Source organism: Podospora pseudoanserina, chromosome 6 (assembly GCF_035222485.1).
Source record: "Podospora pseudoanserina strain CBS 124.78 chromosome 6, whole genome shotgun sequence".
NCBI lineage: Eukaryota > Fungi > Ascomycota > Sordariomycetes > Sordariales > Podosporaceae > Podospora > Podospora pseudoanserina.
Window position 1 is genome coordinate 2,745,732 of NC_085925.1, and position 18,830 is coordinate 2,764,561.

General features: G+C 51.1%; 4 protein-coding genes across 4 annotated transcripts; 2 read left to right on the forward strand and 2 right to left on the reverse strand.

The window, feature by feature from the left end:
• Nucleotides 1–11,491: 11,491 nt before the first annotated feature.
• Nucleotides 11,492–12,976, reverse strand: QC764_606790 (uncharacterized protein; the record flags this gene model as incomplete). The annotated part of the gene is made up of 3 exons (XM_062949180.1): nt 11,492–12,290; nt 12,353–12,855; nt 12,907–12,976. The coding sequence occupies 3 exons, from the start codon at nt 12,974–12,976 to the stop codon at nt 11,763–11,765; spliced, it is 1,101 nt and encodes a 366-aa protein (XP_062797840.1). The 3' UTR covers nt 11,492–11,762.
• A 393-nt stretch (nt 12,977–13,369) lies between these two features.
• QC764_606800 (uncharacterized protein) lies at nt 13,370–15,918 on the forward strand (the record flags this gene model as incomplete). Its single annotated transcript, XM_062949181.1, has 5 exons — nt 13,370–13,710; nt 13,767–13,858; nt 13,915–14,745; nt 14,807–15,020; nt 15,077–15,918. Exons 1-5 carry the CDS (start codon nt 13,410–13,412, stop codon nt 15,916–15,918), a joined length of 2,280 nt encoding a protein of 759 aa, XP_062797841.1. The 5' UTR covers nt 13,370–13,409.
• A 425-nt stretch (nt 15,919–16,343) lies between these two features.
• On the forward strand, nt 16,344–17,068 carry QC764_606805 (uncharacterized protein; the record flags this gene model as incomplete). The annotated part of the gene is made up of 5 exons (XM_062949182.1): nt 16,344–16,446; nt 16,506–16,634; nt 16,698–16,827; nt 16,882–16,941; nt 16,999–17,068. 5 exons carry the CDS (start codon nt 16,344–16,346, stop codon nt 17,066–17,068), a joined length of 492 nt encoding a protein of 163 aa, XP_062797842.1.
• A 238-nt stretch (nt 17,069–17,306) lies between these two features.
• On the reverse strand, nt 17,307–18,830 carry QC764_606810 (uncharacterized protein; the record flags this gene model as incomplete). The annotated part of the gene is made up of 1 exon (XM_062949183.1): nt 17,307–18,830. The coding sequence occupies one exon, from the start codon at nt 18,828–18,830 to the stop codon at nt 17,307–17,309; it is 1,524 nt and encodes a 507-aa protein (XP_062797843.1).

The window sequence follows — 18,830 nt, forward strand, 5'->3', positions numbered from 1 at the left end:
ATGGTGCAGAGAATTCCAGAACATTAACACGGGTTAGGGTATTGGGTGGCTGGAGGGGGGTCCCAATTTGCTCGAGGGGGTTCCCAAACAAACTCCCCTAACATGAAGCTAAAGGTTGGCCGATCGGCAGAGGGAGGAGCTTCACTACTTAGTAGAGGTCGAAACATTCCAATCAGAGACAGAAATACTAGGATTATTCGAAGCAGCGGCAACGACCTGGTCAACGACGAACTTCATCGACAGGGTTGATCCTCGTCGCCGAGAATCTCCTCGTTGTCGCACCCGGATATTCCTGTCGTTGGTTGGCACTACGCGCTATGAATCCAGCCGCTCTGCGCCCCCGTAAACATCTGAGCAGCATTTTTATACTGGGAATGGAGGGGCGAGAACTGGTAGATTGGGAGGGAAGGAGAGTAGGGTGGGCGGGGTTATTACCTGCCCTGGGTTGGGCGTTGTTTGGTGGATAATGTACGATACTGGAGTCACCTTCCCAGCAGTTAGTTAAGAGGGAGATAAAAGGGGTTTGTGAGACTTTTACTGAGGACTCATTTTAGTATCTGTATTAATATAACAAATGCTTGGACTATAAACTATCATTTATAAGAAAATATCTGGTAGAATAAATGACATGTTTTATCCTGGTATCGCTATCCAAGCGCCATCTTTGTCTACATTTCTCCTTCCCAAACTCAAGGAGCTGTTTCTCATCCCTATGTCAGCTCCTGAGCTTTTCTAGTTAAATCAACATGATTTCATATTAATTCTACTCCCAATTCGGATTGGAAACAATTTCTGTGTTATGAGCACTGTTTAGCTGCGCCGAACCATTGTCTAGAAGCACCTTCAACTGAGTATCCCTTTCAGAGGTTCTGGATCGGGGTTCGTCACAACCAGGAACATTGGAGCCAAACAGAATCATGACAGTAGAGGCAACACCGGGAGGTATGGCGTTCTTCTATCTGGCCACAGATCGGCTTGGGGGGTTTCTTTCGGAAGACATCTTTACCTTCTCAAGTTGCTGTTTTTCTGGACGGAGGTACTCCCAGTCCACAGTCAACACAACGTGCACAAGGCTCGTCATGCTGCTCCATTAACTCAACAAAAAAAAACGAAACACAACTAAACCCTGATTACCCATGCCAAGTGTTACCTCTATTTGCTCGTCTTTCCACTCTCAAGCTTCGATCGTCGCATCAGCAGCCGACGCACACGAAGGCGAGTCGCCCTCCAAGAGGTCTTCCATACACGTCCAAACCCCCCTCCTGAAGCCTGTGGCCCTTTCACCTTTCGAGGTTTCCCCCGGTTCTTCACCACAAGACGCGGGTCTTCAACTTTGAGGTTGGCGAGGTGTGGCGAGTACTCCAACCAAGAGATCAGGAACTCCAGATTAACGCGGGTAAGCATCTTGTGACCGGCCCCGGGGCATTGTTTTCCATCCTCCCAGCAGAGCTTACAGAGATCGTAAGATTTCGGATCAGGCGAACAGTCGCAGCAGTCTAGAGCTGTCAGCTAACTCTTGGGAACAACTGAGATGGTGACTTACGATAATAGAACCCATAAATCTCCCTCCCACAGCGGTCGCATACCATCAATTCAGCAGGAAAGTTGTGATGGGTACAGGGAGAGACATATGAGCGAGCGACAAGTGAGAGGTTGTCCACCTCTTGCCCTCTTGCTTTAGATGTGGCTGCCATCTTGTCCATCAAAAGTGCTCTGCACCCCGTATCCAAGGTGACATCCAGAGGATGGCGACCACGGTTATCTTTGACAAACGGGTCGGCGCCAGCACCGACAAGCATCTCCAGGATTTCGCGGTCACCTGCTTGTCCGGCATAAAAGAGGCTCGTGCGTCCGTATTGGTCGACCTCATCGACCAAGTCACCCTCTCGGAGCAAGTCTGCCACAGCTTGACTGTCCCGGTGAAGGCTAGCCATCTGAAGATATGTCTCTTTCAAGTTGAAGAGCTCAACGGCGGGGGTTAGGCTAATATCTGCTCCAGCCTCCTCCAAAATTTTGGCCGTGCTATGATGTCCACGACCAGTCGCCATCATGTATGCCGTGCGCCCATATTGATCTCTTTCGTCGAGCGGATCGCCTCTGGCAATGTAAAACTGGACCATGGAGTCTATACCTTCGGCAGCCACTACATGAAGCCCAAAATAGTCATCTACGAAGTCCGTGTGTCCGCCGAAAAGGAAATTACAGACTTGGCACCAAAACCTCACGTTGTTGTGCGCACCGGAAGTGAAGCTGTCCACCAAGGCCACCAACTCATCCGTTGGCCTCGACACTCGTTGCATATGATAAAACCAGGATGTGGCGGCATACTCGAGGAGTCCAAAGCTTTCAATATGAAACTTGAATGCATCGACGAATATCACGTTACTTTCGGGGAACCCACGAAATGGACCTTTCTGAAAGTCAAAGAATTTCAGCACCGTGATAAGGACGGCGGTAATGTCGCCATCATCCAGCATCGGGACAGCTTTCAGAGGTGGTCCGTATTTTGGTGCTGAGGGTGCCATTCCCGCTTTGAGGATATAGTCCTTGGCGGATTGGTGAATGAGCCTGATCGTTGGAGCCGGTGTCAAAGTCTGTGACGGTGCTTGCCACAACATTGAACTGTCTGCCTCGGTGGCCTCTCCGTCAGAAGGTGGAACGATTTCGAAAAGCGCTATGCGCCGAACAAAGTCCTCAATATTGGCAATCCTTCTTTGCTTGGAATCCTCGAAGCATGTATCGCCAACATGCACCGACAGCGCGATGTCAAGCTCCGTCAATGTTAGGGGCCGACGTGCTTGAGCAACCCATAGCATCGCCTTCCAGATCAGAATCATGTCTGATTCACAACCGTCCTCATCCAAGGTACTCCCCAACAACGGCTCTTTCTCGTTTTCATCATCCCCGTATCCATGGTACTTCTGCTGAAGACTTCGCAAGATCCGATCATAAATCTCGGATACTCCAGATGGTAGACTGTCGACAACCCTCCTCAGCCACCCAAGCGTGATGCTGAGCTTCCGCTTGATCTCTCGGAGCGCAAGGACAGCCCACAGCACCATGCCATTGGCCTTGGTCACCAGCTTTTGTTTCAGCTGAGCCACTTCGTCCTTTTCGATCGAGAGCCTTTCCTCAAACTCGGCAAAACCGGCGTCCACGATGTGCTTGATATCACTCGATGTGAGCTCTGGCTCCAGCCGAATTTCCAGGGGACTCTTCGTCAAAGAAAAATGGCGCAGGATGCCACTTTCTCGCTGCCAATCCGGACGGCCGCTGATAAACAGTTTGAGCGCCGCTCCATTCCCACCTCGCCTTCTGGAGTGCGTCACCAGCCGGCGGATGAACTCGCTAGTTGTATCGTCCTGTACACACTCGTCCATAGCGTCGATGATGCAATATATGTGTGATTTGGAGCTGGTGTCGACCAGGGAGCTGAATACACTCCACAACATGTTGAAAGAGAGGTTAAACTCCTCGGGTTTGAAAGGATCCCAGCTTGCCATGGACTCGCAACGCTCTGTGAGACGAGAAAATTCCGATTTATCGGTCCATAGGTACTGGACGATGAAGGCACTGAGGATGTTGAGAGTGGACTCTTCGGGTCTTTCTCTGTTGTTGCAAAAGTAAGACAGTACTGTAGCGTCTCTGGAGGCATCGTTGCGGCTGACTGATTGCTCTGAATAGAGCTTCTCCACGATGGTTTTAGTCAAGACACTTTTTCCCGTGCCTGGCTTGCCGGACAAGAGCAATGTTCGCTGCTTATTCGTCTCAGTCCACTCGCGATACGCTTGGTGTTCCCAAACCCAGCCAAAAGTCAACGGCAGAGCATCCACGACTTCATCTCTCGTCCGGGGCTCTGCTTTGAGCTTGAACAGGAATGCTGGAGCTCTGTTAGACTTGCATTTATTTCCACTTGAACGGATAGAATCTTACCTTTGCAGGACCGTTCATTGATGTAAACTGCATGTGTCGGAATTTAGCATAGCTCAGTAGGTCCCCGGGAGCGTATAACTTACCTTTCAGCCTCTGCAACACATCCCCGTTGGGCTTCCAAGTCTCCTGGACTTTTGTCATGTCGGCGCCCCACAGCATCTGAAGCACCTTGCTGCTTTCGTCTTCTTCAACCATGTTATTTTCACGAGGTGCTGTAACTTGGGCCTCAACCTTCCACAGACTGTCGCTCAGCAGTTTCGAGAAGTCGGCCTCATTTGCCTGCGGTGTATAGGCAGGTGGTGGGGAGTCATTTGCCTGTGTGTGTGCCTGGGATTTTGTTTGTGATTTTGGTCGCGAGAAGAGTTGGTTGAGGCCGCTATCTCGTCGGCTCAATTTCCCCGGCTCTGCCTCTCCCTTCCATGCCGACCATGGAGACCCAGGGGTTGTCTTTTGCTCGGCAGAAGATGTTCGGGCACTGTTCAGTTGTATTAGCATGGGAATTTCACAGGAGATGACATGGGCGTGCAAAACATACTATCTTTCATCAATGGCGATAGCGATCACAAGGTTCAATTTTCTGGATTCCAGCTGAGCGATATTTTCCTTGATGGAAGAGCTTTTGATGACAGTCTTGACGGATGCCCATGCAACTTGAGCCTTCCCCCGGTCGCATGCCTCTTGAAGGGGGTTCAGCTCTTTTGCAATTTTCCTGAGGATTTTTTCACAACTCTTGACAGCCTCTTTTGTTGCGTCGTTTGGCGACTTGTGCGTGTCGCTGATGGCGCTGGACCGACTGTCGACATCGGCTAGACGGTCGAGGGCGATTCTGAGGACAGCGAGACTGTCGCCGAGCGCGGTCAAAGTATCGGGGGCATCGCGTACCGTGTTGATCAAGTTGATAATAGTTGAGGTTGTCGAGATCGCAAATCCAGCCAGCCCGACAACGCCGGATACTATGCTCAATGGGTCAGACATCAATCAAAGTTGGCGAATGAGCGAGCTTCGGCAATTGTGTCTGGTGAGGTTGAGAAGAGGAGAAGAATGCAGACACGACAACGCACCAAGATATGGAGGTTCAGCTGTCCCCAAGCTCCAATACGCCGGTGGCGGCAAGCGTGGAACGTCGCCAGCATGGCTGGACCATGGCTGAGTCTGAGTGGACGAGAGATGGCGTGGCGTGGTGGTTGGCATGATGAGCTACTTTTGTTATTGGTTTAGCGTCTTCGACCTAATTCCAAAATAATTGACTGGTTTGTGCTTTGTCGCTGATTCCAGCGAGCCCAAGACAGATAAGCAATTCTGCCGACGGCAAGCGCGGATAAGAGTCACAAAACCATCAGCATAGTTCTGTAAGGTAGGCAAGGCCACGACTTCGCCGAGGTGGGCTAGCTTACGGGGAGGGTGGCATCAGATTGTTGCCCTCTTGAGACATTAAAGAGAGAATCTGTTTGAGTTATTGTGGGTATGCGTCCCGCCTTTTAAGGTATCTCGACTGTGTCGTTTTGGAGTGTTGGGAATCCTGGTTTCATAATAAGTTCAATATAGCACTTATAATCATTTGTTTCAGTACAGTTTTGTAAAGGCTGGAATACAGTGCACTGACAGTAATAACTGTTCATGGAACGAGACTTTGGAAAATGCTGGTAGTGTTGGGTGCCGAGCCATTTATAACCCTTACCCTACCTGACGGGGTGTACCCTGAGTAAATGTAGGAGCGCGCCCCGAGAAAGTGTTATAAATATTTCATCCGATATGTTGACCTCGGCGACAGACAAATGGTCTTTGCTCGACTTTCGGGCCCAGTATTTTGACCCAAAAAGTGCGTCCCTTCTCTCACCAATTTTCCCCTCCTCTCTACTCCCTCAGGCTCACCCAAACGGCATTCCTTGCATGTGGTCGACCATTCATACCCGACCATCAGTACTCGCCTTTGCATTCCCACTCTCACTTGTATTCAAAGAATATAGCCACTATGTCGTATTCCATCTCGAACGACTTGGAGTTTCTTGAAGCCACGTATCAAGACATCGTGCACCACGTGTTCGACGATTCCCTTCTCGACGAGTCCATGTCCGCCACTTCCAACCACAACTCTCAGACCGGTAACTCATCTGGATCTCAGCCCGCTTCTGTCTCTCAACCAGTCCCCAACAACACCCAAGGTGGTGGCCTGCTGTAAGTTGTTCATTCATTGCTGCTATCATATACACGAATCGAGTTCACCTTGACCAATTCCTGTCTCTCAAACTCAACGGCTCCGGCAAAAATTCCCACTCAAGCAACCTTGGTCCTGGTCCCGGATCATGGGGTGCCTTGCCCTTTGAAGCCTTAAGATTGGATGGGAAAATACGCTAAAAACGCTCTACGAACAACCGGCTAACAAACTTACCTTAAACAGTAATGACAACAGTCATTCACCCGAGCTGGATATGTGGTAAGCTGGAGCTCTGAGAGCGCAAGCTGCTCAGCAACAATCTCATACAGCCGTCATTCGCGACCCGCCGCTACGGCCCAAGACTGTGACAAGGGCTGTAATATCAGGGCTGGGAACTCATGGTTCAATTCAGGCTAATAATCTTCAATGGCCTCGAAGAGCGTGATACTGAAAGATAAAGAAGGAAAATACAGTCTTGGTGATCCTGAACGCGTATTTTATCCTCCCTTGCCTGGCCCGTGCCCTTGTTGGCCTCAGGCCGCTGCCAAGTCCTCCAATATCATACAGGGCCAGTGGGCTTCCTTTGATAACCGCCATGCCTTCTGATTGTCTGCCTCACTTTGACGACTGGTTCACAACGTGCAGTTACCCCTCCTTGCTGTGGTATCGATAGTGTTGTTGGTGGTGGTTGTGGGTGGTTGGCCTTTGCCGTGTGACAAAGACGGAGCAATCGATCCTCGCTTGTTCCAGAACTCAGGCAGTTCAACTGTTGTTGATTTTTCCCAACAAGGCGTGGAAGCTCACCACCTTTCTTACACATTTCTCTTGGATCGATCCAATGGGACCGTGAGCCCTCGCCTCACCCAAAATTCAGGCGGTAGTTTCGATGCTCCCCAGCAAGGCATGGAACCTCATCAGCTTTCCTACTCTGGTATCTTGAACCAGTCAAATGGAGCCGATCTTCTCAACCAGCAAGACGGCATTAACCCTAACCAACTCCAAAATTCAGGTGGCGCTTTCGACCCTCCCCAGCAAGGCGCACAGGCTGCACCTGTTGAGCCCTAGAATGGCTCCGCGGTTGCGGGCCGTGCTACCAAGAAACAAGGCAAAACGGGAAAAGGACTCAAGCCGCGAGTCACTGGGGAGGAGGAGGACACCCCTCCTCCTAAAGCTAGCGATTTGGACTAAAGTATGCTGGAATGAATGAAAAGGGGAGGGCCGCCGCTAGGGCGGTTGCTATCCAGGTGCGTAAGCGCTGGACGGACCACCACAGAACGGTTCGGCGATGGGCGGCTAGAGACAACTTTGACACAGTTACACAGGGTATGCTTTTCTGTGAGCAGCGTCCACCCTCCCCGGGCTACCAAAGAAGGCTTGGATCCAGCCTCGCTTTTGGGCGACCTGTGATCAAAAGGCTGTTCTCTGTAGGAAGGGCCCCTATTGCAGCAGGGCGAGGAGCAGGAAGAAGACATGGAAACGGAAGAAGGACTCTCGGTTACAGTGATAAAGGGAATGGATCGAGAGAAAGAGGATAGTAATCTGGTGTGTAGGAGATCTCCTGAGTCGTTTATCAGGTGGAGGAAGGTTCGATAGCTCTGAGCAAAACAATCGATGTGGACTTCCTGGAGACGGGAGTTAGTGACAGTTTGACTCAGATAGGAATGAAAGAGTAGCTAGAGTAATGCGATCCATTGCCAGTGACATGTCCCATTGGAGAGAATAATGTGATCCTGTGATGATTTGCAGGTGTTGTGATAGCGAGATGGTCACTGTTTGTGACTATTGCAGGGTTTCAGGTCAATCACAGGCAGTTAATGTGACAGAGTCATGAACATGGAGTTCATCAGGGAACTGGACTGGTCAGCGTCAAACTTGTATAAAGGTTTCGCCTTCTGAGGTGGTCTTTGAAGGTGACATGCTTCCATGTCTCAACGTTGATGAGAGTTGCTTTGTACCCCGAAACACTGTTTCTAGGGAACATAAGTAAGGTACTTTCCCATCGTGTAGGTAACGTATATTATAAGCGAGTCGTGGGTACAAGCGAGCCGTGGGTTCTCCACTACCTACCAACAACTATCCTTAATTACTACATACAACACTAGTAACTAACTACAATTTCCTCTGCAATAGATGTATCAGATGATTTTCCAGCCTCCTGGCAAGTGCGCGCGTTATGGCCAGGCTTGCCGCACACACCACAGCACCGAACCTTCGTATGAGCCACCCCTGCACTACTACCATCCGGCTGTGTTTCTTGCACTCCCTCTCCACCCACGACCTTCTTGTCCAGTAGATCGTGTGCATCCTGCACAGTAAATGATCCTCCGAGCCGCACACGTTTTTTTTTGGCTCTCCGGCGCTTACTTAGTGCCTCATTGGCCTTGCGGAGTGAAGTGTTCTCTGCACGTAGGAGAGCCACCTAGTGCATCACAGCCATTGTACTTTTAGTAAGCTAGTCCACAGCAGCCAACATTGAAGTCGGGGAGCTATTTTGATGGTTGGCAATGCGAGTCTTAATAAGCGTTGACTGCGAGTTAGCTTCTTAGGGGTTGTGTGGTGTCTGGAAGACCCAAGGTTGTGGGGTGCCGGGCCGGGAGGTCGGAGGTGTTAGCATACGAAGCTTCGCATCCAGCTTAGAAAGCACCCTTTCTGGATCGTACGGTATAAGGCTAGCACCCGCAAAACCACCCTGCATATTCTTCTCCGTTATAGAGGCGAAAAAGGCCTCGCGGAAGGCATAGAGGAACTCGACCTTACTTACGTGGTTGATATGCATGCGCATCAAGTCCTCGATCTGGCGACCGTACGCCTGTTTTAGTGGCCCAAAGCAGCTAACATCGAGTGGCTGGAGGAGGTGGGAGGAGTATGGAGGCATGCAGAGCGTAATAATATTGTTTTGCTAGCAGTAGCGCTCGAATCCGGTCGAGTAGTGGCTTTCGTGGCCGTCGAGGATTAATAACCGGTATTTGCCCTTTATACTGGACGCTATATAATAGTCGAAGTGCTTGATCCAATCTAGGCCTACCGTATTGGTAGTCCAGCCATTATCGGTGGTTGCGATACGCCAGTCGGCTGGAAGGTTACACTCGGTATACTAGTTGGCGAGGTGGTACTACGCGGCTAGTATAAGGTATAGAATAGAGCCTCGCTGCAGCTTTAAGGCTTAGCTTAAGGTCATTTTTAAGGGCTTCAAGTGCAAGAATAACTTTTGCCTCAACTGGAATCGAAGACATCTTAGTATGGTGGAAGAAATTGATGTTGCAGGTAGAGAGCTATATCGCGTGCGAAGTCGATCTACTCGCTTATCCGATCCGCTCGCTTATCCTTTTCGAGCGACTATAAACTTAATCCTTCACCGAATTCTGTTTCCGAGGTTCCCTAGGTATTATATTTGTAGACCCCTTTTACTAGTACTGTAAAAGTTCTTCGAGCTTCCTTTACCTGGTTACCGAAAGTTTATTGGATTTAGTTAGTGTTCGAAGAGTGCTAGTCCTTTATAGTCGGATCGGTGAAAGTAATAACTATATCTCTATTAGGAAGTTTCCGGGTAGTTATAGCCCCTTTTTTATTTGAGGCTTGGTTAATAGCTTGGATAATCTTTTAAGGGTTTCGTTTAGATAGGTTGTGCGGTAGGTTGTTTCCTTTGATTAGGATTTCCCGGTTTAGTTTGGCTGGAATTACTTTTGCCGGCTGGTTCAGAATCGATAGTATGGCGGCTATTGTACCCCGAGTAATATTTGCCTAGGTTCGTGTAGGTTAGATGGTTCTCGACGGCTAGGTCTCTCGAAGAGCCACCCTTATCTCTTCCGCTACTACCTTTCGTATATCCGGTAGTGTGGTTAGGTTAGTTTTGGCTAACACTGCTGTGGCTTGCTAATAAGCTTGCTGGATATCTTTGGCTAGGCTCTGTGCCTTGTCTTTGTTGTCTGTTGGTACGAGGGCGATGAGGTTGTTGACCAGATTGTCGAAGGTTTGGGTAGTGGGATAGCTCCTGTGGTTGTAGTCTGATCTGGCTCGTTGGGTCCTTCTGTGGTTCTGTCTAATGCGCCGAGCCATGGGCTGGGAGGGCTGGATCACAGAGTCGTCTCCCATATTGGTATCCTGATTAGTTGGTTCCATCAGGACTGTCTACGGCAGTCGGAGCCAGGGGGTGGCTCGTGTTACAGGGGTGGCTTATCGATAAGCTCAGCAGTATGAGCTCGTCAGTTTTGAAGCAGTCAGTCGCGTGCAGTCAAGCCGCAGTTCCAGCCTCCACTGCGGCCGCGCTTCTAGCACCGCACGGCTGCAACTGGTGTAGTTGTGTAGAGCGTTGTGAGAGGATTCGATCGATGTAGGTTTCAACTATTTTGCCGGCCCTGCGGGCGAGCGTACAGCGTTTCAAAAGTTTAAAGGCGTAGGCTATCCAAATTAATGCCAGCACAAGTAAGACTTCATGTCAAGGAGGGCGGCACCTAGATACTGTGGGTAAGCAGATAGGATTTGGACTCTATCTCTTGGGTGTTAACATACGGTCCTGTTCCCAGACGACAACTAAGACTTTTTTCTTCCAGAAGTTGTAGCTTTGGTGAGAAATTCTGCTATGTCGCAAAGCCCTGCGCAGCCTGGTGTTAATTTCATTGGCATGATCCTTTAGCACACGCTGCTCATATCTCTTCTTTATTATACAAGACAGCTCCCATGATGATTTAACTGCAGTAAATAAGCCTGTGAGCGGCAGCTGATGCTAAGGAACTAGGAAAATATGACGCCATAAGTGCTAATTTGTTGATTGAATGCGATAGAGGAGCTTAGGTATGTATGTAAATATGAAACGGAACTGTAGTTAAGGCAAGCAGTATGTTGGTTATATGACGATTCAACTAGACCTTTACCTTGACTTGCAATTAGGTATTCGAACTCAAGCTGGTTAATTTGGACATTTCGAAATCAAACACATTTTTTTCTAGCTGAAAGTGACAGGGGGGTAGGGTGGAAGAGGCAGTGCTGCTCCTAACTACACACCTCACCCAAGTCCAAAAGCGGCAATACATTTCCCTTGACAGGGAAGAACAGGGGTTGGTCTCGCACCAACTGACGAGATGCGGGCCTACCTATTCGAACTTGGTTTCAGCCATTCACCCAGATATTTGGCGTTTCAAAGGCAGCTAGCAGAGGAAAACCAACAGCTTTGGAGGTTGAAGCTTGCCGAGATTCTGCAAGAGAGCTATAACGATGAACGGGTTTTGCTGTGGACTGACATCAGGGAACGATAGAAGAAGGAGCAGGAGAATAGGGAGCAAGAGAGGAGGGAACAAGAGATCAGGGAACAAGAGAGCTTGAAACCCGAGAGAGACGCGAGGATAAGAACTGGAAGACAGATAACCATTGAGGTGCACACGGCGACATTTCAAACCATTTTTCTAAGGGAGCTATCAATTCCTTACTCCATGCTACGGTACATACCTATCCGAGCTTTTGCAGATATATCTACTTTCCTTCTAGCGCAGTTTAACTCTACATTGCCCCAGAAATCTCGTTTAGAAAAAAAAAAACGCACGCACGGGTCACTGAGCCTTTCGTTCCAGGCCACGGCGAAGCTGGGAGGAAGGTCCTATCGGATGGTTCTTGGCCGTTCGTAGAAAGCAAGGCGGCCGTTCTGTTTCTAGTCGCAAAGGAATAAAACATGTAGACGGTATCAATACTCCAAAGCAGCATCTGACCCATCGGCATGCATCGGCACGTTGTCTATCAGCTTCTGTACTGCCCCATTCCCCAACTTGGCCGTGATACTGTCCCTGATGCGTGCCTGGACTTGCTCGTAGTGCCGTCTGGGAATTAACACACCATCGCCAGCGGTGAGCAGCTTGAGCACGACCTGCAGCGAATGGTCACGCGTGGTAGTCCAGTCCCCAGACACAATCTGGTTGCGCAGATCAAGAAGCCCGCGGCAGAGACGAGTCTCGGCACTCTGCTTATCTGTCACGTAGCTGTACTTCTCGCCAATATCCTGTTTGAGCTTCTCCAGAACGATCTGAAGGCTGTAGATAGCAGCGCTGAGGTTTCTCACAGTCATGGCAAGCTGGTAATAAGCCCTGCTCATGCTTTGTGCCCGCTCTTGCTCCTTCCGGTTGTCGGCGAGGGCGGTGTGGGCGAGCTTGAGGCGGTGCCTAGCATTTCGCATGACAGCGCGGTCAAAAAAGTTGGCAATCACATTTCCGACGTTCTGTGGGCAGATTATCGGTTAGCACACGCTTCGGACATTTCTAGATGAGGGTCATAACTCACGCCCAACGCGTTTTGAGCATTCCGATAGTGATCTGCAAGAGCCTTTTCACGACTACGCCTTTCGTCAACTAGGCGATCCTGTCGAGCCTTTTGATCAAAAACGTGTGGAACAAAGCTGTTTAGTTCCGAGATCTTGGCCTTGAGGTTGTCGAGAAAGCACCCGACGCTGTCTTTCAGCTCCATGCAGTCTCCTGCCTCGACACCAAGCTCCCACATGTTTTCCTCTGATACCTGACTGAGGTTCGAGAACTTGGCAGCTGTGGAGTCCAGTGTTTCCACAATGGTGCTGCTTTGGCGAGATAGCGTCTTGTCTCCTCTCTCGATGAGCAGCAGAGAGTGGACAACCACCTCGAGCGATCCGCAGGCGACTTTGGCTCTGTCTTCGGTCCGCCGAACAGCTTTTGCCTCGAGTGAATTTATAGCCTCAGTCTTCTCTTCAAAAGCCTTGATATATCGGTGCGTCTCAGGCAACAGGAAGGCACTGTGCTTGTTCCGAAGTCGGTCTATTCTGGTCAGGAGATTATTGATTCAAGCTCGATTGTTGCAGGACTTGCCGATTTTCTTCAGCGGATCTTTCAGCCAATCACAATCATCCCTCCATCGTTCCTCGAAAGCGTTATCCATTGTGCTTGCTCTACAGGGTAGGCGGTGGGATATTCACTCGGTAGAACTTACCTGGTATTGACTGCAGGCCTAATCCTGAGTCTCCTCTTTCCTCTCGCCTTCAAGAACCCTGCGTTAGGTCGGTTGGGTTGGGCTGGGTTGGGCACTGATGATCAACCCCGGCCAAGAAAGTCGTTTGGTGCGTGTGGTCCAATCAAGGCAACTTCACAACTCGATACAACAACGCTAAAATAGCCAGTAAGAGCCAGCCAGCTTTCCAAGGTGACAAATGAGAACGTGGCCGTGTGAGGTAACTGGCACTTACGGGTCAGGGCTTTCCGGGATCGAGAGGCGGTCGTGTATAGGGGCGGGTTCGAACATCAACTCAACTGTCTTCATTTCAGGAGTAGATGCCAGACTCTACATCTGTTTCTTCACCCCGTTTGGCTTCACTATGGCACAGTCAGCTCTCCTAGAGGTCCGGCAGATCCAAAATGACAAGCTCACGTCTGAGTATAGAGGCAAGCTCTCCAATCAGTTCGTCGATGAGTTGAAATGCTCTACGCTCTTTCAAGCCGACTGGTCCGAGCTCATCAGCGCCGCTCCCACTGCGCTCTCGTTGATGGGTTCTCTTTGGGTCGCAGCAGCAGACCCCATGGCCGAGAAGATTTCCATGGCCAAGTGCATGCCCACAGATGGTTTCCGATATATGACGAAGCGGGCTGAGCCAACGCTCAGATCATGCCTGGTTGATGGTATTCAGACTCTGTCTGCCAAATTACGGAGATTGTACATTGCTAACCGCATGCAGTCTGCAACAACGGTGGACGAGCGGCCTTCACCAAAGCAGGTGCCAATATGGACGCACTGGAGATAAACAGCAGGCGTATCTGCGAGGAGCGGGTGAGTCGGTAGAATGATCTCGACGCTTGTCATCGGTGCTCATGATGACTACCTAGATTCCTATGGTGTTCAAGCGTCTTGGACCCTGCACAAAGGGGGAAGAGGAGCTGGAGGACTTCCGCGATGCGCTTGACGCTTTCAACAAGGACGCAAAGCGATGCGCCGCTCTCGCCACCGAGACTCGCGAGGCATTCACAAAATGGGGCCTGATGGTCGGCGAGCTGAATGCCTGTACTGAAGCGGAATCCGGGAGAGCGTCGATTCAGAAGGACGCCATCAAGATTGACGAGGACGTGGCCAGGGTTCGGGCTCAATTCGAACGAATACAAGAGAAAACGGCGGTGGAGGAAGTAAAAGCGGCCGAAGTGGCTCTCAAGCGAGCCGAGAAACGTCTCGACACAGCTATCGACAAAATTCCCGGGCCGCTGGAGAACCTCGTGACAGGTATTGTAAATGGGTACTTCTCGGCGATCCCCACCATCGTCTCTGCAGCTATTCCGGCCATTATGGCCAGCGTGAGTCCGGTGGGTGCAATGACTTCGGCAATCTCCTCGGTGAAGCAAGGCGTCGGCGCTGTGTTTCCTGGCGGCCACGCGGGCGCAGTCCCAGAATCAGCAATCACAGCCCCCGCAGTGCTAAGAGACCCCTCATACGCGGCAGCAATCGCGATTCGCGACTTGGTCAACCACTACTATGAGTATCTTGGTGGCGAGACTGGCGAATTTGATCAATCGAAGTTTGTCGAGCATGAAGAGGCTGGGGCTCAGGGGATTCCCCAAGGAGTGTCATACTTTCTTGGGACACTGGAAGGGCAGCAAGCCCAGCTGGAGTCCACAAATACTGCTGCCAACAAAAAAATGCAGGCTGTGTTCAGCACACTCATCAAAGTTGGTTGAATATGCCCAGGTCTTGCAGTTGAAACGCATCGTGCACTGACACACCCCACAGGTGACCAAGGACATTCGGACGCACTTGAGGGAAGGCGAGAATGGCATGTCTGATGCAAGGTTACCGGCTGACAGCCTGCGGAAATGGAAGAAGAGCGTCAAGAAAGCCCAGCAGGATGTCCTCCGCCTGAGCGTGGCTGGAAACACAGCTAGCTCTACCAATGTGCCGAATCCCTTTGCAAACATCAAAGTCAACCCAGTGGACACCTCAGCCCGTAAGACTTTTCTGTCCGTACTCGCAATGCGTCCCCATCCTGACCCAAAATCACAGAGACTGCCCAGCTCAACTCAGCCATGCAAGCAGTCCAGCTGGCTCAGTCAGCGGCCGACGCCAAGCAAGACGCATACGACAGTGCCCTGAAGAAACAAGCCAGGACCGCAGCAATGATGGTGGAGATCCAGCAAAAGCTCACTCGACTCCAGGCGCAGGGCCGAACACTCGAGGAGATCAAGTCGGTTCTCCGCAGCTGTATCTCAATCCTGGTCGACCTCACGGTGCAGATTGCCAAGATCGAACAGTTCTTCACCATGCTGAGCACGGTCATCGACGAGATCATCCTGGTGCGCGCTGCCGAGTTCACGACCGAGATGGGCAAGGCCGGCCGGCGTGCCAAGGTCAACGGGCGGCTCAAGGTCGATGATCTATCAAAGCAGACCATCTACGCCGCGACGCTACAGCTCAAGGGCTACTTCTCAGTCTTGCAAGACATCAGCTCCATGTACAACCGAGTTGACAAGCCCCATGTACGCGACGGTCTGGACCTTTGCAGCGAGCTGTCCAAGGGCGCGGCTCTCGGAAATGGCACAATGGAGATGCAAGATCGGTTGACCAGATACATGGAGGGGTCCGGTGCGGCCGTCGCCAGAATTGTGAAGGACAAACAGGAAGAGCTCACTCGTGGTCTTCGCAGGCGCATCGATCAGGCGGCAAAGACAGCGCTCGAAATTGAGACGGCCATTTCCTCCCATGGGCTTGTTGTGGATCAGGAAGCGAAGCATGCCATCCAAGCTGGTGCTGAGACGGCCAAAGAGGATGCGAAGAAGCAAATAGAGGCAGCCATGTGGGCGGGCGAGAGAGACAGCTCAGAAGAAATTGACGGAAATGACTGGTGATGGAAACAGCGTGAAGACATTTATGAATCGTACCTAACTGAAAAGTTCCATATCAAACTCGCTCGTGTCAGGGAGCTGGGAAGGAGGCCCCTGTGGGTAACTAGCAAGTCTTCGCCATGTTTAAAATTGAATGAGTGGTGGCCCCCGGCAGAGGTGTGTTCCCATGGGAGGGTGTAGCGGTAAACTAGCATAGACTACCTAGTCAAAAGTTGGGCTTGCATGTCACAGAGGTCCACGTGGCGTCATGGCTAATCACAGGCCGCCAGTGGGGAGAATCTGGGCCTCGGCATTTGGGTATCAATGGGACATGATTGGATCTGTTCTGTTACCTGCCCTGGCACTGGAGCTCTATCAAGGTCCCCATCTTCCTTCTTTTACCTTGGCTGCCTCTAGGCTGGACCCTATTTCTCCTCGACATTCTCGTCATGTCAGAACCCGAGCAAGACTACCTCCTCCCTGATGAATGGAACGGCCGCGTGGTCTACCTCTTCAGCGAATCCACAGGCAATGTCCTCGATCTCCATGGCGGTCTGTCCCCGCCCCAATCGCCTGAACAGCCCTTCAGGAACTGACATGTTACCTCAAAGGACAATCTCACAACGGAAACAAAGTCCAAGGGTGGCAATACCTAGGTAGCAAGGCGCAGCAATGGCGATTGCAAAAAGTCGATTCAGGGCCTTTCGGGGCTTGGGTTCTTCACAATGTTGCGTCTGGGAGTATGTTACGTTCACCTCACTACCTGGATTGGTGTTAAGGTTGCTAACGGCTGTCTCTTGAAGCTGTACTGGACCTCGACGGTGGTAGCCCAGATGACTGCACCAAAATAATGGGGTGGAAGTATTATGCTGGAAACGGAAATCAAGAATGGTTGATCATTACCAAGAAGTATAACAACGGGTCACAGTGCATGTGAGTGACGGTTGAGAATTTCGGTGTGAGTTCGACTGACTGACAGAGGGAAAGACTCCAGAACAGGAATTCTTTCACTGTGGCTGACATGTCGGAAGGAAAGCGGGATAATGGGTATGTCTTCAGTTAGTTTTCCAGTGATGGATCTGTTTTGACAAAGAAAAATCGCAGAAACCCTGTTATTGGCTATCAGAGAGAGGCTTGGAATAAGAATCAGTTGTGGAGGATGAAGATTGCGTAGAACGCCGCGGGGTGGGACATACCTACAAGGGAAACGCGTGGACGAGAATACGCCATCAATGGCCAAGAAGCCGCCGGAAGAAAGTGCAGGGAAGAAGAGGACGACCGGCATATGCTGAAAGGGAAACAGGGAGGCTCACTTCTTGAGTCATTGCCCCAGAGCAATTTTCCATCAGATCATGGTCTAGCTTTTACTGATCATCTCTAGAACCTTTCACCCCTGAACCCCCCTCCCCAACTCACATTCCCCAATCCTTCAAAATCCTGCAAACCAGCGCAGTAGTCCACCCCCTACTGCCAATCCTCTGCTTCTGCACCCGTCCATAAGAACAAAAATCCCCCGCTGGCCACCCCCCATCCCCCTCCTGCATCCCCAACAAACTCTCCAAATCCCTCTGCACAAACCCTCTCCCCAGCCCCAAAAGCTGCCAAGCCCTCACCCTCATCGCCAAAGCAAGCGCATTCATAGGCACATTCAACCTCTCCCTCAACGCAGCTTCCAGCTCCCCCTTCAACTCCCCACACAACCTCGGCGAGGAGTCCCTGCACTCATCACACAACATGGCCAGGTAGTACAAGAAACTCTCTGGGTGGGGGTAGAACCTATTCCCATAAACATTCGCCCGGTACCGAAGGCAATCCGCCACCAATTTTTTGGAGGGTTCGATCCTCTCGTCGGTGACGTCAAGACTAGGGAGGTCAGGGATTTGGCCTGATGAGGAGAATTTGTTCAGACAGCGGAGGACAGAGACGCAGACTTCTGGGCTTACGCGGCCGTGGCGGTCGGGGGAGAAGTACGTCTCGAAGTGACCGTCTTTGTTGCGAATGGCGAACATCGCTTCTGCGATTAGAGATGGGGGCGAGAGGAGGTGGTAGTTGGGGTGGGAAGGGGTGATGGTGAGGTAGGCGATGGAGGTGGTTTCAATGTCGGGAGGGAAGGTGGTTGTTGTTAGGATGGGGGAGGAGTGGGTGAAGTAATTCCAGAGGGTGGGTTTGACTTCGAAGTGGTGCAAAGAAGGGGAGGGCGAGGATGGAGGGGATGTGGATGAGGATGGGGGCGAAGGGGCGGGTGAGGGTGAGCAGGAAGCATCGGATATGGGGGTGGGGCTTGTGGTGTCCATCATGTCTGCCTCTTCTTGGGCCCTGGTAATAATACCATCTGGCCAGGTAAGGTACACAATGTCCTCCATGCCGGTCAGTCCCCAGATCATGAGCTGGGCAAAATTGTCTTTCAAGACGATATCGTCCTTTCCCGGCATCGAGATGACAGAGTCAAGCTTGCCAGCGTGCATGTGCAGGAAACGCTCAGCACGGAGAGAGGCGTCCTCCAGGAGTAGGTTCCTGACAATGTTGAAAGCTCGGGTTCTCTGGTCTGGGTCTACAATCTCTCCACGTAAACCCAGCAGTCGTCCAGCACAGATGTTCTCGGACTTGTCATCCAGGTACAAGGTGGTGGATGGGTTGCAGCCCGTCTCTTGAATGACATGGCGATAGAAGGAAAGATCTGGCTTTCGCATGCCGGCGTCGAAGGAGGTGAAGATCCTGTCAAAGACGGGCCATGGGAAGGAAGGAAGCGCTTGGACGATGTCCATGTGTTCCTTGGCGATGTTGGACATGGCGTAGATTTTGAGCGGGCGGGCTCCCTGTGCCTTTGCTGCGGCAAGCTCATGGATCAAAGCCAATGCTTCCTTGTTGACTCGCAAGGTTGACTGGGCTTGGTGTAGAGCTACCTGAACAAGTGACGGGTCGAGACCAAGATCCAT